The sequence below is a fragment of the Babylonia areolata genome, chromosome 7 (genome assembly GCF_041734735.1).
Source record: "Babylonia areolata isolate BAREFJ2019XMU chromosome 7, ASM4173473v1, whole genome shotgun sequence".
Classification (NCBI taxonomy): domain Eukaryota; kingdom Metazoa; phylum Mollusca; class Gastropoda; order Neogastropoda; family Buccinidae; genus Babylonia; species Babylonia areolata.
Window position 1 is genome coordinate 20,335,928 of NC_134882.1, and position 23,144 is coordinate 20,359,071.

General features: G+C 43.8%; 1 protein-coding gene across 1 annotated transcript in view; it reads left to right on the top strand.

The window, feature by feature from the left end:
* Positions 1-22,452, top strand: part of LOC143284181 (allene oxide synthase-lipoxygenase protein-like) — a 152,530-nt gene extending 130,078 nt beyond the window's left edge. The window contains exons 9-16 of the mRNA XM_076590848.1: positions 1,896-2,013; positions 12,582-12,674; positions 13,739-13,799; positions 14,949-15,054; positions 15,941-16,038; positions 18,659-18,832; positions 21,198-21,361; positions 22,212-22,452. Of these exons, the coding sequence (XP_076446963.1) occupies positions 1,896-2,013; positions 12,582-12,674; positions 13,739-13,799; positions 14,949-15,054; positions 15,941-16,038; positions 18,659-18,832; positions 21,198-21,361; positions 22,212-22,326 (929 nt within the window). The 3' untranslated portion in view covers positions 22,327-22,452. The remainder of the gene's footprint in view (positions 1-1,895; positions 2,014-12,581; positions 12,675-13,738; positions 13,800-14,948; positions 15,055-15,940; positions 16,039-18,658; positions 18,833-21,197; positions 21,362-22,211) is intronic.
* Positions 22,453-23,144: the final 692 nt, after the last annotated feature.

Genomic DNA, 23,144 nt, shown 5'->3' on the forward strand with positions numbered 1-23,144 from the left:
GGAGGAAAGGGCGAGACCTGGACCCGAACCCATACTTACTTCACGGACACTGTCTTGACATCATAGCGTCTTAACCACTCTCCCAACCTTCCTCCACACAACCCATACATCTCGTACGCTCGCGCAGAACAAAGTTCTCACCAGAACACCAGAAGAAAAACATCTCGGATCATCATTTTGTCATTAAGCCGACCTCACCCTCGAGGATCTAGGACAGAACGGACTATATAATGTCACTGCTCCAGACATTATTACTTTCACTACGATCATCACAGCAGCCTCCCTTAGGACTGGGAGGAAATCACCCCGCCCTTGCCCCCCACCCCACCCCACCCCACCCCACCCCCACATACGCATCTGCCTCCAAAGTTGGGCTATCAAGGGACACACAGAGCGAGACCTTAGCGTATTGTGCAGCATCGTTTCTTCTTCTTCTTCTTCTTCTTGTTCTTCTTCTTCTTCTTCTTCTTCTTCTTCTTCTTCTTCTTCTTCTTCTTCTTCTTCTTCTTCTTCTTCTTCTTCTCCCTGAAATCTATGAAGAGTCATTAGGGCGCCGCACAGAACTGTTGAGCAGATTCCTCCAGGTCTGTCGATTGTCTTGGGTCTCTGCATATGATCATTTAGGACCGCTTAATTAGCTCTTGTGGGAATAAGATGGGGAGTGAGTGGGGTGGGTGTGGGGGGTAGGTTTGCGTGTGTGTGGTTGCGGGGGTGGATGGGGGGTAATTCTTTATGGTCACCCGTTGTCTAAGGACCTGGAGATTAAGCGGTCTGTGAGGGTACCCCGGAGAGAAACCGGCCCCAGTACAGAGTCTTGCCTGATGAGAGCATCAACATTCCTTGTCGTGGTCATTTCGGGTGGGGAGTGGCAAGGGAGGGAGGGTGGGTGGATGGGGATCGGAGAGGGATGGCGGGGGTGGGGTTGGGAGGGGGATGGAACGGGAGGAGTGAGAGGAGAAGATAATCAATTGTTGGTTCGTTGTTTTAGATTTGGTGATGTGTTGGGTGGGTTGGGGGGAACTGTAGGTTTAGTTTTGTGTAGAGACTTTATCCTTTTTTTTCGTACGCGTTTCTTAATTATGCTTTTTCCTAATTTTTAGTGTTATTGATAGATTTTTTAAACAATTACTTTACTATAATTACCATATTAAGTCGACCAGTGAGTAAGACTTAAGCGATGCAGCCTTTTTCAATGTCACTACTAGTGAATTGTGTATTCGTTGTTTATTCTTTCGTTTATTTCAGTCAGTCCATCTACGCATTTATTTATTCATTTATTCATCCACCCATCTGCCATCTATTCACTTATTCATTCGATTTTGAACGGGTCTGACTGCTCACTTGTTCCATTTCTGAAGGTTTTGCACATCGCTTAAAATTAAAGAACCATTCTCTTCTGGTCGTAAATTGTGTGTGTGTGTGTGTGTGTGTGTCTGTGTCTGTGTTTGTGTGTCTGTGTGTGTGTCTGTGTTGTGTGTGTGTGTGTGTGTGTGTGTGTGTGTGTGTGTCTGTGTGTGTGTCTCTGTGTGTGTGTGGTTGGGTTTGTGTGTGTGGATGTGTGTGTGTGTGTGTGTGGTTTAAATTTTAGCGCTCTGGGGCCTAGTGCTAAAGAGGTAAAACGAATTCTAAGTACCCATAAATCATTTTTCATTGTTGTGCTTCAGCAGTAGTAGCAGTAATAGTATTGTTGTTGCTGTTGTTATCGTTATCATTTTTTGGTATTATTGTTAGAGGTTAAGGTATTTTTTGTAATAACACTACTATCATTATCATTGCCATAGGTTTATGACTCCCGTGTGTGTGTGTGTGTGTGTGTGTGTGTGTGTGTGTGTGTGTGTGTGTGTGAATGTGTGTGTGTGTTTGTTTGTGTTGTTGTTATTGCATTGTGTGTGCAGGGTTCACGCACCTGCTGATGGAGGGCGTGGTGGTGTCCACCCACCGACAGCTGTCCCAGTCACACCCCATCTTCAAGCTGCTGGCGCCCCACTTCCTCTTCCTCATCGCCATCAACTCGTGAGTCCCTCATCCTCCTCTTCCTTTCTCCTCTCCCTCCTCCTCCTCTCCCTCCTCCTCCTCCTCCTCTTTCTCCTCCTTTCCCTCCTCCCTCCGCCCCACTTCCTCTTCCTCATCGCCATCAACTCGTGAGTCCCTCATCCTCCTCTTCCTTTCTCCTCTCCCTCCTCCTCCTCTCCCTCCTCCTCCTCCTCCTCTTTCTCCTCCTTTCCCTCCTCCCTCCTCCTCCCTCCGCCCCACTTCCTCTTCCTCATCGCCATCAACTTGTGAGTCCCTCCTCCTCCTCTCCCTCCTCCTCCTCTTTCTTCTCCTCTCCCTCCTCCTCCTCCTCTTCTCCTCTCCCTCCTCCTCTTCTCCTCTCTCTCCTCCTCTTTCTCCTCCTCTCCCTCCTCCTCCCTCAGCCCCACTTCCTCTTTCTCATCGCCATGAACGTGTGAGTCCCACCTCCTCCTCTCCCTCCTCCTCCTCTTTCTTCTCCTCCCTCCTCCTCCTCTCCCTCCTCCTCTTCCTCTCCTCTCCCTCCTTTCCCTCCGTCTACTCTTCCTTCCTCCTCCTCTTTCTTCTCCTCTCCCCTCCTCCTCTTTCTCCTCCTCCTCTTTCTCTTCCTCTCCCTCCACCTCCCTCCTCCTCCTTCCACCTCTTCCTCCTCCTCCTCTCTCTCCCGCCTCCTCCCCCTCCTCCTCCTCTCCCTCCTCCACTCCTTCCACCGCTCCTTCCACCTCTTCCTCCTCTCCCTCCTCCTCCTCTCCCTCCACCTCTTCCTCCTTCTCCTCTCCTTCCTCTCCCTTCCTTCTCCTCTCCCTTCTCCTCTCTCTCCTTCTCTCCCTCCTCCTCCCTCCCTCCTCCTCTCCCTCCTTCTCCTCTCCCTCCTCTTCCTCTCCCTTCTCCTCCTCTCCCTCCTCTTCCTCTCCCTTCTCCTACTCTCCCTCCTCCTCTCCCTCCTCCTCCCTTCTTCTTTCTATCCCTCCTACTGTACTCCTCCTCTCCCTCCTCCCTCTTCCCCTACCTCCTTCTTCCTCCTCCTCCCCCTCGTCTTCATCCTTCTCCTCTTGTCCACTCTCACCTCTACTCATTCATTTTTGGTTTGGATTGATTATTTTACTCCGTCTGTGTAGCAAGTTCAGGGAGCATCCGGTTGAGGCCCTTTCAGACTTGTTCTCGTCCAGCGTCCATTTTATTTTTGATTATGGAGATTGACTGTCAACACTAGTTCCTTTTAGTCCCCGCCGCGCATTATTATCCTCTCTTCTCCATTACCATCAACTCTTCTCCATTACCATCCTCTCTTCTCCATTACCATCAACTCTTCTCCATTACCATCCTCTCTTCACCATTACCATCCTCTCTTCACCATTACCATCCTCTCTTCTCCATTACCATCCTCTCTTCTCCATTACCATCCTCTCTTCACCATTACCATCCTCTCTTCTCCATTACCATCCTCTCTTCTCCATTACCATCAACTCGTGATTCTTCCAATCCCACTATTGTAAACGACATACACAGCATAGCTTTATCAATGTAATAATTGTATAATCTAAAGATAGAGCTTATTCTATACTTCATTTTGCATTCACAAACAGGGCTTTATATGTGGAAACTATCGTCCTCCCCAACTCTTTGTCAGTCTGAGCAGATGATAATGATGATGCTGGTAATGATGATGATGATTATGATGATGGTGGTGGTGGTGGTGGTGGTAAATCTCTGGACCAAGTACTTGACCAGTCCCATTCGCGTATAAAACTACTCACAGATACTATTCAGTAATTGTGTGGAGAAGGGGAAAACCCACACGGGACCAAAGATGCAGACCTGGGCAAACCCCGTCAGAGGACTCAGTAGATTTTGGGGGGAAAACCCACCATGTTTAAGATGTTGTCTTAGTGGCCCTGCCGGAGACTCCATACAACTGACTGATTCATTCCCTGTTTAACACACTCCCCTCTGTGTGTGTGTGTGTGTGTGTGTGTGTGTGTGTGTGTGTGTGTGTCTCTCTCTCTGTATGTGTGTGTGTGTGTCTCTCTCTCTTTTATATATATATATATATATATATATATGAGCTTCTGTTTCTTTCCATCAAGCCCAGACTTCACTCCCCTTTCAGGCAACAATCCTTCTGCTGCCCCACGCGCCCCCTAATAATACAGTACAGTTGAACACAATACAAAACAAAACAGTACATCTTAATTCCTTCGATTGGAAATTAAGTGTGCACTCAAAGACTCGTCACTCACACCACATAGTCTCTCAGCCCGCTGTCGAGTCTTCTATACTTACGTGTGGACATGACTAAGGTTAAACTTAAAAATAAAACAAAAATAGCTAATTTGAAACATGAAATGAATAAGAAAGAAATAATAACATGTATTTTAAAGAAACAAACTGAGAAAGAATATTTCCGAATAAGAGATACTGTGATAAAATTATCATTTTATTATTAGAAAGTCTCCAATGGCAGTTTCTGTCATAAAATATCACATCCTTGCATGCCGCAAAAGATATATGTTCTAACTGCTGTCCAAACTGTCTGGGTTAGAATTTGCTTATAGTGGAGAGTGCCCTGCCTAGGTTACATCCATACTCTCTCGTCCAAGAGGGTTTTAGGACAGTCGGCATTTGGGATGGTTCCCAAAGGCCATCTAGCCCCCAATACTGCAGCACTAAGAGCCAGTGCAATTTTGCAACCTAGTTTGAGTCATAGTCCTTCACAAAAGACTTAAGCTGTAAATGATTTCCCACTGCAATTTCACACTCTCACTGTGCTGTTGCCCAACTGTAAATTTATGCCAACTATTGCAGAGCTTATGCCACTTTTCATCCCCCCACTCCCACCCCCACGCCCCCCCACCCCCACTCCACCCCAAAAAAAAGGAAATTCCTCCCATCACCCATCGACATATTCCCAACCCCACATTCTCTTTGACACATACTGTACCGTCCGCCCAATATCTCGCATCAGCAATCCAAAACCCTGGCAAGTCCCATCCCGGCCTGTAGGAACAGTGAAGCACTCAGTAGGAAGCGATTGTGTGGGGTGACGGGCCGGGTGATCTGATACCGCTTAATGATGAGAAATGGGGAGTGGTGTGTGTGTGTGTGGGCGGGGGGGGGGAGTGGAAGGGGTTGGGGTAGCTACATCATCTGTTGGTCCTTCGCGGCGGGTTATGTGTGTGTGTTTACCTACGTCTCTCTTCCGATGAGGGAATGGTGCAGGAGAGACAGGTGACCGAGTGGAGGTCATCCCCTTCCAGACAGCTGAGTTGTTTGACGTGGGCAGACGATCAGGAATGTGTTTGGAGGGATAGTGTACTTTTATAACGGTTTTTTTTTCTTTCTTTCCTTTGTATCCATTCAGGCTGGCGTCCATGTTACTGTCTGTCATTCTTTTACGAGTCTGGCCTTAAAACCCACCTCTTCCCATGATAGCCTCCCTTCCCTGCCCCTTCGTTTTTCAGTTGTTGTTTTTTTTTTCTTTCAGTATAGAGTTACGCATGCGTGTGACTGACTGGTGTGAAAGCGCTTTGATATGTCTCTGCACAAGATTCAGCACTATATAGATACTATTTATTATTATAGTAGGGGGTTTGGGGGAAGCTAGAGAGGAACATCAGATCCTGGCACGGGTGTCTGTGCTTGCGTGCTTGTTACAGGCGCACAGACACGTATGGACACGCATAAACTCATTTATGTCTCTGTTTCTCTGTCTGCCTGTCTTGTTTGTTTGTCTGTGTCTCTTGATGTGATCTTTTGCTGTTGTTTCTCCTCCTCACAAGCATCCACCTGACAATGAACAATTCTGGTGGATAGAAAGGTAGGAGGAAGGAGAGAGAGCAAAAGAAAGAAGGGGACTTGTCCAAAGCAGCCGACAGACGCTGTAAAATGTCCAGTTGTTGGATGTTTTGCCTCTCGTTCCATGCCACGTCCTTTCAGTTCATTCTCGCCAGTGAGAGCTGCCAGCAGCGTAATGGGCAGTGACGTGCTTGCATGCTCTTGGGTTTCATGTTTGGTGGCTGTCATATTGTTTGACATGGAGACAGGTAATGGCACAGAGCAGACGGGAAAATATGAAGAGGGACAGACATTGACCGGCTGGGAAATTCCCTTGATGACTGTGGACATCGTGTCATCCTGGCAGCAGCGATCTGACTTTGTAATGAACGCATCGTTCGGGGCGACCGATAGACCAGTGCACACAACCCACGCGTGTGAAACAGAGAAAGGGTGGGATGAATAAAGCCAGATTGCGTTGATGGTTCTTCGGGTTAAGCGGCGTTTGATTCGCCGAAGTGAGAGGGAAAAAAGAGATAATAAAGCCCAGCTGATTAAATCAGTGGATCGAGTGTTGATCTTGCATACCAGAGAATGGTAGGTGGACGTTTTGATAGAGCTCCTCTTCTCACTCATTCAGTCTGATATCATCATCTTTGATTAACAGACTATAAATAAATGAATGATACTCTTCGCACTATCTGAATGGCCAGTCATCGCTAGCATAGCAATGCAATCTTAGATACTGTTAAGAAGACGAAGAAGAAAACCAAACAAAAATATTGCAGTTTAACGAACATTTTGGCTTCAGTCCTTAACGAAGTCCATTAATCAATTTTCTTTAATTGTACTTAAAGATTTATTTCAAATATTCATCTTTGATTCCACCGTCCTTCCACCCAGATTCCCCCAACTCACCATTCACCACCCTCACCTCCTACCTTTAAGCGATGACATCAAAATGTGAAGAGTAATACTTAAACTAAATGTCTACAACCACCAGTATGTGTGACGGGACATTTAACGAAATTCCACTCCACGTGAGATCATAGATTATATACATTAAGTCACCAAATCCTGTATCATACTGACCCAACATGAAATAATCGATTGGCAAAGCGGAAAATGTTTATATATTGAGGGATGTTGAAATGAAATGGAGCAAAATGCTATCAGGGGATGGACAGACGATTTTACGAGGACTCCACTGAAAGCACCCCCAAGCACTGAGGTGTGTCAGGAGGGGAAAACCCATTGTATCCCAGGTAAGCTTCCCACACATAGCCCTGAGTGACATTCGCTGTTCTCCCGCTCCAGCTGTGATACGCACGAGTTGCCAGTGTCTGTCGTCCGTCCGCAAATGATGACATTCCCTCCAGACCATTCTGCTCTGTTCCACTGTCGCCAAGCTGGTTGGCACTGAAGTGGACTTTTGAGTGGGTTTTGTTGAATTGTACTGTGTGTGTGTGTGTGTGTGTGTGTGTGTGTGTGTGTGTGTGTGGAACGTAATTGCTGTCTAGTTTTAATTACAGGAATCATGTTTCGTCTATTCTCGTTCTTTGCTTCAAATAGTACATTAATGGAGACAAAAAAAGTAGCGAGAAATATGCAGTATGTGTAGTATATTGTACCGTGGAATAAACAGTATGGTATAAAATACTGCATCACAATACAGGGTAGTACAATGCATTGCAATACAATGCAATGCAATACAATGCAATGCAGTTCAAAGCAGTGCCATACAATGCTGTGAAGGACAACACAACGCACATCAGTGCAATGCAGTGCAACGCAGCACAACACAACACAGCGAAAAGAAAACATGCAGTATATGTACCGTGAATTATAACAGTACGGTACACGATAGTGCAACCCAATACAGCATTAGTATATTGCCCCAATACCATCCAGTACACTGCATTGTATACAAACACAGCGAAATGCACTGCAGGCTGTTGACAGATCACTCTTCTCTCTCTCTCTCTCTCTCTCTCTCTCTCTCTCTCTCTCTCTCTCTCTCTCGTTGCCCTTGTTTCCAGAGTTTTCTGGACCCCACAGAGTTTACGTCACAGTTTGAGAAACCAGAGGGATTAAATGTTCAACGTCTTCGGTTTTATTACTGCAAAGACAATTGAAAAGGAGGGTACTAAATGATAAGCCTACTGCACAACCAAAAGCGAAAAAATCACAATCAAAATTCAAAGGCTGGTGATCCATATGTGCTTGAAGCACTACAAATGATGCATGTGTTTTCGTTTTGTTTTTGTTTTTTTGTTTTTTTTTGTTTTTGTTTTGTTTTTTGTTTGTTTGTTTGTTTTTGTTGTTATTTGTTTGTTTGTTTTTGATACACACATTGTTTACTTGGATGTGCTGTCAAGATAAAAAATGAATAAATAAATAAACAGAAAAGTAAAGAAAGGAACAGAAAAAAATAAGTGACTCTAGCTGTTTATCATTCTAAATGGTTAAAATGTTATACTTAGTAGAAGAAAGTTGTTTTCGTGGTGCAGAAAGTATTGTTTCAAACACAAAACATGAAACGTAAGCCAATATCATGCCCTGGAAAGTGAAAACGCACATTCTGTATTTATGGTCATAAGCATAAGAACCTCTTTCCACCAATGCTTGAAATTTATAAAAACCACTTTCGCAGTCAATTCTTTTCAGGGGTTGATACCGAAATCATGTGTCTATGATACTCCCGTAACGACTTACTCATACAAATTTACATGCTTGTGCGCACGCGTACGCACTCACAGAGAGAGAGAGAGAGAGAGAGAGAGAGAGAGAGAGAGAGCAGCGAAAAAATACTTGACTACTTTTTCGTAGAACTCCACCTGCAGTCCAACTCTGTAACAGCCAAAACCAATGGAGAAACCACCATATGAAACCTTGGAAAGCCCCGTCTTGGGGGGAAAACCCCACCCTTTTAGACGTCATCCTGTGGCGGCCCCAACCTTGGAATCAACAGGATCGACTAATTCATTCGTTGTTTAATCAAGCTGGTCTTCTGCTTTTGACCTTCTGGCTTTCTCCGCCACATCTAGGCCTCACTCATCCCCCCCCCCACCCACCCCCAACCCATCTTCCCCCACCCCCACCCCCATTCAGTCAACATTCTCCTATCGTCCTACACATCTCCCCTAATCCCATGGTCTTTTTGATACATGCCGCACCGTCCGCCCATATCTTCCCCATCGGCAATACTAAACGCTGGCAAGTCCCATCCCACTATGTAGAAAATGTGACGCACTGACGACGAGGAGACGATTGTGTCTGTGGGGGGGTGGTAGGAGGGGGAGGGGTGACTGGCCCGGTATCAGACACCGTTTGATGATGAATGGGAGGGGGAGGGAATAACTACAGCATCTGTTGTCAGCAGGTTATGTATGTGTCATACATTTGTCCATAGATGAAAGGAGAGGTGACTGGCCAAAAGGGGGGGAGGGTCTGTGATGCTGTACTGGACAGCTGAGTCGTTTGACTGCTGACAACTACAGCATGTTGTGTGATGGTGGTGGCAGTGGTGGTGGTGGTGGTGGTAGTGGTGGTGTTTTTTTACCTTTTGTCGTTTGTCTTTGTCCCTGGGTAGTGTCGTATTCATGTTACTGTTTATCTACAGTCTTTTGGACCAATCGTATGCATGGCTTGTGGGCACAAAAACGAATGTCCTATTGCAAAGACAGTATCAGTCCATCTGTCATTGTTTTTACTGAAATGGACACACACACGCACACGCGCGCGCGCGCGCGCACACACACACACACACACACACACACACACACACACACACACACTCACTCACTCACTCACTCACTCACTCACATGACATGAGGCATGGATTGGATGGGGAAGAAGGTGGACTTTCGTCGAAAATCACAATAATAGATAGACTTTAAACAAAAGAGCGAACGAACACGCACTCAGAGAGAGAGAGAGGGAGAATGCGAATGGTTTATTCATCAGGCCATGGCCCCTCATGGAGGGGTGAATAAACAAAAACTATTACAAAACATTCAAGAACAAAATCAGATTTCAACAAAATAACATTCGACATGAGAAACAATAATTCATGACAGACTACGAGATTACAGTTTCTCTAAGTTTGAACGCTTTATATAAGAAACATGACAGTTTATGCGCGTTACGTTGTCTTGTGTGTGTGTGTGAGAGAGAGAGAGAGAGAGAGAGAGAGAGAGATTCCAAAACCTTATTACTCAAGGATAAAGATTTTAGGCATAGCCAAGTCTTCCAATCTGTCCTTGTGACAAAATAACAACAAAAGATATATATATATATATATATATATATATATATATATATACATGGGAGCGAGAGGGATAGAGAGAGAGATCTTAAAGTAAAAGTCTGACTCTAAAACACACAAACAATAGTGATAATAGTTGTGGAAATGCTGCTATTGTTGTTTCTGCTGTTTTTATCACTGTTGTGTTTTGTATGACAAAGATGCTGGGTGGAAAAGACAGCAGCTGCAATGCTGTAACGATGGAGGTCACTTGGGTCTTAAAAAAAGGGAACAGAAGCATCAAGTCTTTTCTTCCTCATGAGACAGCATTGAATTTGTTTGGCACACTAAAGTTTTCTTCTTCTCGGAAGCATGGTGCTGCGGCAATGAAGATAACGTTAGAGAGAAAGAAAAGGAGAGGTTTTAGTTTGTTGTTTGTTGTTGCAGAGAGAGTGATTTGTCTGCACGAAGAAACAACAGTATAAAGCTTACAGTTATATCTTGTTTTGCTCCTCATTCCGTGGCACATTCTCACATTCCAAACTCGCCAGTGCGAGCAGCTAGCAGCGTAATGGGCAGTGACGCACGTGCATGCTTGAGGGTTTCATGTTTGGTGGCCGTCCTATTGTTTGACACAGAGACGGGTAATGGCACAGAGCAGACGGGAAAATATGAAGAGGGACAGACATTGACCGGCTGGGAAATTCCCTTGATGACTGTGGACATCGTGTCATTCTGGCAGCAGCGATCTGACTTTGTAATGAACGCATCGTTCGGGGCGACCGATAGACCAGTCCACACAACCCACGCGTGTGAAACAGAGAGAAAAGAGGGGGGGGGGGTGGAATAAAGCCAGAATAAGTTAATGGTTCTTCGGGTTATGCGGCATTTGATTCGCCGAAGTGAGAAGCCGATGAAAAAAGGGATAACAATACGCACTAGATTAAATCAGTGAGTTGAGTGTTGTTCTTGCATACCAGAGGCTCCACAAAGCAGCATTTTTACTCTGCTTCTTACACCGACTGAATTCTTTTGTAATCCTGTCACATCAGTAGAGTGTGTTTGTTAGTGCAAGCACCAACAAACAAACCAACCATAGAATGTTGGCCTAAATCTCTCACTTTAAACCCTATCCTGGTGAGAGCGTAATGAATTTGAAAACCTTGTACCATACCAACTATGCACTGGAGAATTTGGTAAAAACGCAAACGTTCACGTGAAAACGTTATAGAGGAAAACGGTTTACCACCAAAAACAAAAAACAAAAAAAGGAAAGCGTGAAAAAGCGAATGAAGCAAATGCTGTATCTGGGGACTACAGACGTGGGGGCTGTGAGAACTCTGCTGAGAGCGCCCCACAACGCCACGCATGTTTATGTGTCAGGGTGGTGGGTGGAAATTCATCGGTTTCGCTTCATCCGGGAGCCACACGTAGCCCTGAGTGACATTCGCTGTTCGCCTCGATACTTTCGTCACGCACGAGTTATCTGTCGGTGTCTGTTGTCCTTCCACTACTTGTGTGTCTGTGACCTGGTCCCTCCACCCGCTTTGGTTCCGCTCTGGCGGCGAGACTGGGTCATCGCACTGAAAGGCTTTTGTCCAGTCTTGGCTAACACATAAAACTGAGGGGGGTGTTTAGTGGACTGGATAGTACTGTTGTTGTTGGTTTAAATTACTGGACTGCTTTTGTATTTGAATGATAGTCAGTCGTGTCCGACTTTGACCATCAGAACAGCAGAGAAGGCATCTGCTAATTTTGACCACCAGTACAGCAGATGCCTGCAGATGAGGCATCTGCTGTCCTGACTATCTGGGCTAGTATAGAAGTTGATTATAGTGGAGAGCGTCTTTCCCAAGTTACAGCCCCACCCTCACGGCCAAGAGGGTTTTAGAACAGTCGACGTTGGGATGGTTCTCAAACATGCTGCGTGAACAGAAAAGACCATTTGTGTCACACAGGGCATGAAGATATATAACTTGTCCCCTCCCTCTGCAATCCGAATTTCGTGTTTGTTTGTTTTTTTTAGTATGTGTGAGTCTGTGTGTGTGTGTGTGTGTGTGTATGTGTGTGTGTGTGTGTGTGTGTGTGTGTGTGTGTGTGTGTTCTCAAGGAAAGAAATGAAAAGGACGAAGAGAGGAAAGGAACTCAAATGATAGGTATCGTTTTACTATGTTTTTACTACCGTTGTTCTTTGTTTATTTCGTTGTTATGGATTCCTTTTTCTTTTCTTTTTCTCGGGGGGGGGGGGGGGATGGGGGGAGGGGGGCGGGTACTTATTTTTAATCTGCCGTATCATCCTTTTACCTACTTTTCATTTCAAATTACCCCTGGTACTCATGTAAATGTATAGCTGATATAATCTTAATGGTGATTATAGTGCATTGATTTTCTATGTTGAAATAATTATGTCTTTGGTACAAGAATCTCTCTCTCCCTCTGTGTGTGTGTGTGTGTGTGTGTGTGTGTGTGTGTGTGTGTGTGTGTGTGTGTGTGTGTGTGTGTGTGTAATTTTTATTATATTCTAACTGCGGGTGTTATGGTGTTGCTTCAGACGAGGCCTGGAACTGCTGGTATCGGAAAATGGCTGGGTGGACAAGACCATGAACTTCGGCCTCAAGGGCATGTTCGAGCTCATCCGCAGAGGGTGCTTACATCTCTTGTTATGTCTTGGCGTGTGTGTTGCATTGTATTGTAATGTATTGTATCGTATTGTAGTGTATTGTGTTGTAGTGCAGTGTATTGTAGTGTAGTGTGTTGTGTTGTAGTGTAGTGTAGAGTGGTGCAGTGTAGTGTAGTGTGGTGTAGTGTAGTGTAGTGTGTTGTGTTGTGTTGTAGTGCATTGTGGTGCAGTGTAGTGCAGTGCAGTGTAGTATAGTGTATTGTGTTGTAGTGTAGTGTAGTCTAGTGTAGTATAGTGCAGTGTAGTGTAGTGTATTGTGGTGTAGTGCAGTGTAGTGTGTTGTGTTGTGTAGTGTAGTGTAGTGTAATGTAGTGTATTGTGGTGTAGTGTAGTGCAGTGTAGTTTAGTGTAGTGTCGTGTTTGTAGTGTTATGTAGTGTATTGTTGTTGTGTTGTATGAAATTCGGGCTACTCTCTCTGGTTAAAAGCACATCGACAGCGTGCGGCATGGCACCAACTTTTTTTCTTTTTCTTTTTTTTCTTTTTTTTTTTTTGTAGCCGTGGCTTCTTTCACGTACTCTGGGTGCAAGCTACACATTGGACCTGCGTTTATCGTCTCGTCCAAATGATTTTGTGTATAGGTTGTGTGTGTGTGTGTGTGTGTGTGTGTGTTTGTGTGTGTGTGTGTGTGTTGGGTGGCGGGGTGTGAGTGAATTAGAGATTGAAAGAGAGAGAGAGAGAGACAGACGACTGGTGTCAGCCTACTTGATTAAATGCCTTGTCGAAGAGCGCGAGCGTGAGAGAGAGAGCAGAGCAAATAGACAGAGTAGTAGAAGTAGTAGTAGACGTAGCAGCAGTAGGAATAGTAGAAGTAGTGACAGTGGTGATAGAAGTAGCAGTAGTAATAGCAGCAGCAGTAGCAGTAGTAGCAGCAGTAGTAGAAATGTTTAATTAAAGGTCTTGACGATTTCGCCGTTCAAACAAAAACAACAAAAAAAAGGAGAAGAAAGAGAGGGTGTGCGTTTGCGGATAAGTGAGCATTATTAATTCGTTTTATTTCTTTATTGGGTTTTTTTTTTGTTTGTTCAGCATTAACTCGTGGAGACTGGATGTGGAGGGCACCTTGCCCAACGACCTGAAAAAGAGAAAGGTAAGTTGTTTTTTCCGTGATGGTATTAGTGCCTATAAATCTCTCTGTCTCTGTCTGTTTCTGTCTGTCTCTCTGCCTGTCTGTCCGTCTCTGTTTACCCCTCTCTCTCCCTGTCTGTCTCTCTGTCTCTTTTGCTGTGTCTGACTGTCTGACGTCCGTCTGTCTCTGTCTCTCTCTGTCTCTGTCTGTCTGTCTGTCTGTCTGTCTCTCTCTCTCTCTCTGTCTCTCTCTCTCCACCACTCCTCTTTTTTTTTCTCGCTGTCAACATAACATCAATGAACATATCGTTGTTGTTCCAGCATCTCTATCTCCCCCCCCCTCCCCCTCCCGTCTCTCAAGTGCACGTGCGCTCGCACACAGATACACACACATGCACACATACATCCTATACACACACACACACACACACACACACACACACACACACACACACCCCGTTACTGTACACAGTCAATAACTAATGTTAAAGAAATAAATTAATTAATAAAAAGATAAATAAGATAAAACTAAAATACCCGAGAGAGAGAGAGAGAGAGAGACGCACACTCCATTGGTTTCCTAAAATTACCTACACTGCTAATTCTTGCCCTTCTGTGGTAAAGAGCACGGTAAAAGGAGGCGAGGGGGATGGGGGGGGGGCGTGGGGGTTGGGGAGGGGGCGGATAAAGGACAAAGCTCTCTTGTCAACAGAGACTTGTTTTTCCCAAGATGGAGACGTAAAACGATCATCCTCTCGATACCCTGAGGCCCGAAGTTCCTTCCAGGGAACTTGACCGGAACAGGGGCTAAGCCCCGGCTCAGGAGAGACCTCGGAAGGAAGGAGAGCGTGTGTTTGTGGGGGTGTGGGAAGGGGGGGAGGGGCACACCCACCCTCCTGGCCATGCCTGCCTATCGTTGCAGTCTGTTTTCAACTTGTGCGTATTATGAAATTGTGAGTTTTTCCCTTTTTGAAAACGAATTTGATAAATAAATAAATAAATGAATAAATGCATGAATGAATAATTAAATAAATGAATGAATGAATAATTTTTTTTTAAATCAGTAAATGTATGAATAAACAAGATAAATAATTATTCAAATGAATAACAAAATAGATCAATGAATGAATAAGTTAGTATATGGATACCATTTCCTTTCTTGCCCCCTCAGCTGGACGACCCCAAGGTGCTGCCCTGTTACCACTTCCGTCATGACGCCCTCATGCATTACGAGGCCATCAACAAGTACGTCAAGGCCTACGTCGCTCTCTACTACGGTACGATACGTGCAGTTGTTTATTTATTTATTTATTTATTTGTTTGTTTGTTTTTTTCAGTTATTCATTCATTTATTCAATTATGTATTTATTTATTTGTTTATTTCTTTATTCATTCATTCATTCGTTTATTTATTCATTTATTTGTTGATTTATTCATTTATTAACTCATTTATCTATTTATTTGTTTGTTTATTCATTCGTTTATTTATCTATTTATTTATCTATTCATTCATTCATTCATTAACTCATTTATGTATTTATTTATTCATTTATTTATTCTTTTTTTTATTTGTTCATTCATTTATTCATTCATTTATCTATGAATTCATTCAATCATTTATCTATTAACTTATCTATTCATTCATTTTTATATTTTTTTTATCTTTAGTTATTTTAAGGTGTATGTTTTTATTTATGTTTTGTTTAACTGAAATGAATCTGATTCATTTTCTTGATTGTTCATTCATTTGTATGTTCTTTTTTATGTGTATTTTTTGTAATTATTCATTCATTCATTTATGGAGTTGTTTGTCTGTACACATACTAAAGATAAACTGACGCGATTTCCTCGAACGTCTTCCTGATAAACTGAAACTTGGTGTTGTGTGTCTGTACAGATACTCAAAATAAACTGACGTGATTTCCTCGAACGTCTTCCTGATAAACTGAAACTTGGTGTTGTGCGTCTGTACAGATACTCAAGATAAACTGACGTGATTTCTCCAAACGCAGTGACGCCTTCTTAAAGTGAGATACTGAAACTGAAACTGGTGTTGTGCGTCTGTACAGGTACTCAAGATAAACTGACGTGATTTCTCCAAACGCAGTGACGCCTTCTTAAAGTGAGATACTGAAACTGAAACTTGGTGTTGTGTGTCTGCAGACACTCAGGATAAACTGACGGAGGACGTGGAGATTCAGGCGTGGGCAACAGAACTGGCCAAAGCCCGCGACAACGAGAAGGGTGGAGTGGGAATACTGGTGAGTTTGTGGTGTGTGTGTGTGTGTGTGTGTGTGGTGGGGGTGTTGTGTTGTGTGTTTGTGGGTGTGCTGTGTTGTGTGTGTGTTGTGCTGTGTGTATGTGTGTCTGTGTGTATTGTAGTGTGTGTGTGTGGGGGGGGGGTTTGTTATGGTATGTGTTTGTGTGTGTGTGTGCGTTCGTTCTTTAGTTTAACGTCTTTTCACTGTAAGTGATATTAGACGAGGGAAGGAAAAAAATCGAGTGGGAGGAGGGGGAGGGTGTGGGGAATTACTGTGTACGCATAAGAGTAAGTGAAAGTGAGTGTGTGTGTGTGTGTGTGTGTGTGTGTGTGTGTGTGTGTGTGTGTGTGTGTGTGTGTGTGAAAATTACTGATTTAAGTTTTGTTTAAAAATTAAACAAAAAACATAACAATATAACATATTTCTAATGAAAAACTAACAACTATAACAGCGAACCAACTGGACTATTTAACAAGGAGTTGAAAAAGTCATACATTAGCAATGGACTGCTGAAGATCGTCAACACTGAAGATGATTTCAGTTCAGGGATTTGAGACTTTAACATATCGCAAGTTGGTATATGATCGGCTGTTATGTGAGCACCACAGATGCAAGAAACATTACTGACATATTTTGTCCTAAAACAATTCATTTTCCATCTGCAGATTAGAGAAATGATTTGCCTCTTATGAAAATCATTATGGTAATGTTTTCCCATGAAACCATTTTCCCATGGTATGTGTTTGTGTGTGTGTGTGCGTGTGTGTGTGTGTGTGTGTGTGTGTGTGTGTGTGTGTTGTAGTGTGTGTGTGTGTGTGTGTGCGTGTGTGTGTGTGTCGTAGTGTGTGTGTTGTGTTTGTGTGTGTGTGTGCGTGTGTGTGTGTGTGTGTGCGTGTGCGTGTGTGTGTGTGTGTCGTAGTGTGTGTGTGTGTGTGTGTGTGTGTGTGTGTGTGTTATGATGTGTTGTGTGTGTGGACAAAGAGAAGAATTATCCTGAGGGGAAAATATTTAGAGCTAATACTATTTGGAGATTACGACAGTACAAAAACTGATTAAGTGTTCTGCTGCATGCTTCTGTCAGCGAAATGCTTTGTATATAAATACAGACTGAAACAAAAAATTAGACCCTGTTTAAAACACTTTTGATAGACTTAAGAAACAACTACAAAATCGGAAGGTGTTTACATTCGCTGAGCATATTGTTCATAACATTAGCCAGAAAATGGTGCCTTTGTATGAACATTGTGGAAAATGGTTGTGTTTAAAACTTGTTCTCGTGGGGCCAGTTTCCTTATCCAGCAGAATTAGCACAGGGTCTGCTGCATCTGACGGTGTTCTGTATCGGGATGGCTATACCGTGTGTTATGATTCACGTATTGCATTCAATATTGCGTGTCAATTCGTTTTGAATGCTTGGCAGATGTGGTGTAGCGTATATGGATTTGACCGAACGCAGTGACGCCTCCTTGAGGATACTGATACTGATACTGATACTTTGAATAGTTCTTGTACATGGAGATAACTAGAAAACGAAGTCAAATCCATACTGACTAATTAATGACTGTAGTGTACGACACTTGTGCGCAAACCTACACCTTTTCCCCTCCTGTTGAATTAAGCTTGTTGAATATGTGTCCAAACTTACCCACCAAAAATTTTAATTGGAAAAAAAAAGTTTCACAACTGAATGAACAGTCAAACAAACGAATCCAGTTTTATTTTAACCAAATAAACGCCAAGCCTCTTCCCACCCCACCCCCACCCCCACCAGCTCAGCCCCCTTTACACACCCCACCCCCCCATCTCGTCCAATCCAGGGCATTCCGTGTTCCTCCCTCACCATGCGATACCTGTAGATGCGATACATTTAATTTCACGCTGATGTTGTAATAGCATTATCTTATCTATTCATTTATTTATTTGCTGTTGCTGCTGCTGCTGTTGTTGTTGTTTTATTTGCTGTTTATAAATAAGTTGGAGTTGTTGTTTTTTTTTATATTGTTAATGATATGGTTCATCCGTCGTCACGTTAAATCTAAGAGAAGCGCAACATTGTGTTGTATTGTATTGTATTGTATCTCACTTTTTGTCACAACAGATTTCTCTGTGTGAAATTCGGGCTGCTCTCCCCAGGAGAGCGCGTCGCTACACTACAGCGCCATCCCCTTTTTTGTATTTTTTCCTGCGTGCAGTTTTATTTGTTTTTCCTGTCAGAGTGGATTTTTTTTTTTCACAGAATTTTGCCAGGAACAACCCTTTTGTTGCCGTGGGCTCTTTTACGTGCGCTAAGTGCATGCTGCACACGGGACGTCGGTTTATCGTCTCATCCGAACGACTAGCGTCCAGACCACCACTCAAGGTCTAATGGAGGAGGAGAAAATATCTGCGGCTGAGCTGTGATTCGAACCAGCGGGCTCAGATTCTCTCGCTTCCTAGGCGGACGCGTTACCTCTAGGCCCTCACTCCACATGCGAGCACACAGTTACAGTACAAGCCTTTAACTTTAGTTGTTGACGTCCATTTTGTCCTTGCCTTGTACCGCGTAATGTATGTATACTACTTTTGAGCGATTAAACATTCTATCTATCTAGCTAACAAACAAAAAACACAAATCCTCCAGGGCATTCCCGGAGAGGGCCACCTGACGAGCAACGAGCAGCTGGTGTCCATCCTGACCACCATCATCTACACGTGCAGCGTGTCCCACGCCTCCACCAACTTCCCGCAGTACGAGGAGTACGGCTTCCCCCCGAACTACCCGGGGCTTCTCCGTGGACAGCCGCCCAGGACTAAGGTACTTTCCGGTGATGTTTGTGACGCATACACACAACTCACTCACACGCGCGCGCGCGCGCGCATGCGCACACGCACACACACACTCACTCACTCACTCAAACTACACACACACACACACACACACACACACACACACACACTCACTCAAACTACACACACACACACACACACACACACACACACACACACACACGCACACTCACTCAAACTACACACACACACACACACACACACATACACGGACACACACAGACACACACACACACACACACACACACACTCAAACTACACACACACACACACGGACACACACACACACTCACTCACTCACTCACTCACTCACTCGCTAACTACACACACACACACACACACACACACACACACATACACATACACACACAAACTCACTCACTCACTCACTCTCACCACACACACACACACACACACACACACACACTCACACACACACACACACACACACACACACACACACACACACACACACACAGACACACACACACAACACGATCCTTTTTTTCCCTTTAGTTACTGTACACACGCAATGTTGCTGGCTGTCAGCTGTAACCTGAAACACCGCCAGGCTTTTAAACGACGTTAAATAACAAGGGTGGTCACCTTTGCCACTTGAAACTCTGTTTGCCAAGGCGTTTTTTGTTGGTTTTTGTTGTTTGTTTTTTGGTGTGTTTTTTTGTAGTTTTGGGGGGGCTTTTTAGGGGGAGGTGTGTGTTCGTGTGTGTGTGTGTGCGTGGGTGAGTGGGTGGGTGTGTAAGTGTAAATAATCTGTGCCTTTGTGAAGTTGTGTTTATATGCGTGCATGAGAGCGCGAGCATACTCACACACACACACACACACACACACACACACACACGGATCCTACATTCCTCCATTTACGTGGTTACTTTTTCATTCTCAGAGGGTCCATCTTTCGTTACACTTCCCTTACGTCTTTTTCATCACTCCATCAGTGAGCGTACTAACAATGGCGTCTTTGAAAGCTGCTTTATTCGTCTCCGTACGTAGTTCAGCGCTATATGAGCAATATGCAAATAAATATGTCAGCGATATATAAATGCATTATCTATCTAGTAGTAGTAGTAGAAAGAGCGGAAGCAGCAGCTTGCAGCTGGGCCAACAGCAGAGCGAGAGCTGTATGATCAATGGTTTCTCCACAGCAGTGGGGATTCATTTGCTTTAGTTGAAGTGCTATGACTCTCAAATAAGGAGGCAGGATTGAGCTGGCTCTTACAGTGCTGCAGCCTTGGGGGGAGGTGACAGGGGGGACGGGGGGGGGAGGCTAGTTGGCCTTTGGGGGTACCATCCCAACGCCATTTAAGAGCCCTCTTGGCCGAGAGAGTGGGGATGTAACAACGTAAGCAAGATTCTCTCCACTTTCATCAGATTAGTTACGTCCTCTGTTTTTGTTTCTGGTGGTCCTGGTCGGACACAAGAGACAGGCCACCCTGCATAATGAGCACGTGCGTTGTTATTGTGACAATGAGGAAGGTGGTGGAATGTTTAAGATGCTCAGTTGCCCAGACAGAGAGTGAGTGAGGGTGGGGGTTCGAATCCCGTTCTCTCGCCCTTTCTCCCCAAGTTTGACTGACTGGAACATCAAAGCCTGAGCGTGTAGTTATTCGGATGAGACGATAACCTGAGGTCCCGTGTGCAGCACGCACTTGGCGCACTGGAAAAAGAACCCATGGCAACCAGAGGGTTGTCCTTGTCCTCTGGCAAATTTCTGTACAAGAAATCCACTCTGATAGATACACCAATGTAATTATACGCATGCATTCTAAAGGCCTGACTAAAACACGTTTCTGAGGTTTTGCAGCTGGTCAGTCAAGAATCTGAACCGGCCGGCCTAGCAGACTGTGATGTGATCTTTGTAGTTGCATACTTTGTGAAGAGAGAGACAGAGAGAGAGAGAGGAAGAGAGAGAGAGAGAGTGTGCGTGTGTGTGCGCGTGGTGTGTGTGTATGTGTGTGTGTGTGTGTGGTGTGGGAAGATGTGCAATGCGGCTTGGCTGACTGAAATGGAGAGGCACGTAACTTTCAGTAATCTGTATATTTGTATGTCGCTATTTCCATTTGGTGCCATTTAATTTTTCTCTCTTTTTTTTCTTTTTTTTTCTATTCATTTTATTTGTTTGTTTTCTTCTTCTTATGTTGGACATGTGCTGCTGCCAAAAAGAAAATCTATGTACCAAAGTATAGACAATAAAGTTTGTGTATTGTGTATTGTATTGCATTGTGATGGAGGCGTGTATTGATATGATAATCATGTCCGAACGTAGTGACGCCTCCTTGAAAAACCTGAAAACTGAAACTGAAACTGTGCGTCAGGCGGAGTGCACTGAGGAGGACATCATCAAGGCGCTGCCGGACCGACCCACCACCCTGGACATCATGATCGTCACCAAGATCCTCAGCCAGCGAGGCACCAAGAGCATCGGAGACTTTGAGGTCCAGTACATCTTCGACGACAGGGCCAGGGAGATCGTGGACGAGTGAGTGTTTTTTTTTTTTTTTGTTGTTGTTGTTTTGTCGGGGGATGGAGAGAAGGGGGCGAGGGGGGCTTTTTTTCCTTCAATTCTTTTTTTTTTATCTCTTAATTTTCTATTGTATTCTTTCTGTATTTATTTATTTCGTGGACGAGTGAGTTTTTTGGTGAGTTTTATTGGTCTTTTTTTTTCTTCAATTCATTTTCTTCAATTCATTTTTTTCGTGGACGAGTGAGTTTTGGGGGATTTTTTTTTTTCTCTTAAATTCTTTTTTCTTTTTTTTTTAATTCGTCTGTTTCTTGGACTAGTGTGTTTTGGGGGGTCTTTTTTTTCTTCAGTTCATCTTTTTAGATTCATTTGTTTTAGTTACTTACATCTGTTTTATATACGATAACATTCAAATGTGAATTAATTGAGTAATGGATAATTATTTATATAATTCTATGTCTACAAATCAACAGTATGTGTGACGGGACATTACAACATAATTTTCCCCCGCACCCTCCTTCATTTATTTTGTGAATGATAAATGGATATGTGTGTGTGTGCGTGTATGTGTGTGTGTCCATATAATGTGTACTCCCACTCGCGTACATATTTATAAGCTTAAGCTTGCTTTTACAAGCACAGGGTTGTTGTCTTCTTTTAGGATAGGATAACTTAGAATTGATTCGTTAAGATATGCAACAAGATGGGGGTCAGTACATTCGCAGCTTTTCTTCTTTTTTTCTAGCGCTTTCCTCATTATGCGTTCGTTTTATTTGAGACTTTGCTTCTTCAGGTTTTTATCGTTGTATTTTATTGGTCCGTTCGTTACATTTGCAACCGGGTTTTTCTTCTTCTTCTTTTTCTGCAGATTCCGTCGTGACTTGGCCAAGATCAGCAAGAAGATCAAGGAGCGTAACTCCAGGCTGACGATCCCCTACGAGTACCTGGACCCTGACATTGTGCCCAACTCCATCAGCATCTAGACAATGGACCTTCCTTCAGCACCCGCCACCCCACCCACACCCTGTTACTCTCCGACTCTTCCTCTGCCCTTCTTCTCCTTCTCCTTCTTCTCCTTCTCCTTCTCTTTCTTCTTCTTCTTCTTCTTCTTCTTCTTCTTCTTCTTCCACACATTGCATATACTTTGGTTCCTAAGCCAGCAGTGCTTCCTTTTTTTTTCTTTTTTTTTCTTTTTTTGACGCCCTTCATTAATTCCCGTCATGGTTTTTTTTCTTTGTTGTTCTTTAGTTGTTGTTTTTCTCTCTCTCTTAAATGCATTGTTCTGAATGGTACCAAAATCTTGCCTACGAGAATTACTGTCTGTTACTCTTTTCCTTTTTTTATTTTTTCATTTTTTTAATGAATTCGTTTAGCTTTACGTTATTTTGTTCCCAGAAGTAAGCGTAACAGTTATTTGTAACGCTTGTGTTGTTACTGAAGTATGGTTATGGTCATGAAGTGTATTCCTGGGTGTAAGGTTTACTAAGGTAAATTACAAATTTGTTATTAACACCTGTATTTCACCTTTTCTCTGTGCTGATGATGGTGGTCTCTTTTTTTTCTCTTTTTTCTTTCTTTTTTTTTTTTTTTTTTTTTTTACACTCGATAGAAGTTCGACATCAGAATCATCCACTGTTCAAATACAAAAATGAATGTGTTAGCCGAGAAACGTTTTTTGTTTGTTTGTTTTTTTGGAGAGGAGGGTGAGGGAGGGGGTGGGGTGGGGGGGCCGTGGGGGGGCTGGTTTCATAGTTAAGTTCATTTGAAGGCGGAAAGGAGGGTGGTACAAAAAGTTAGTATG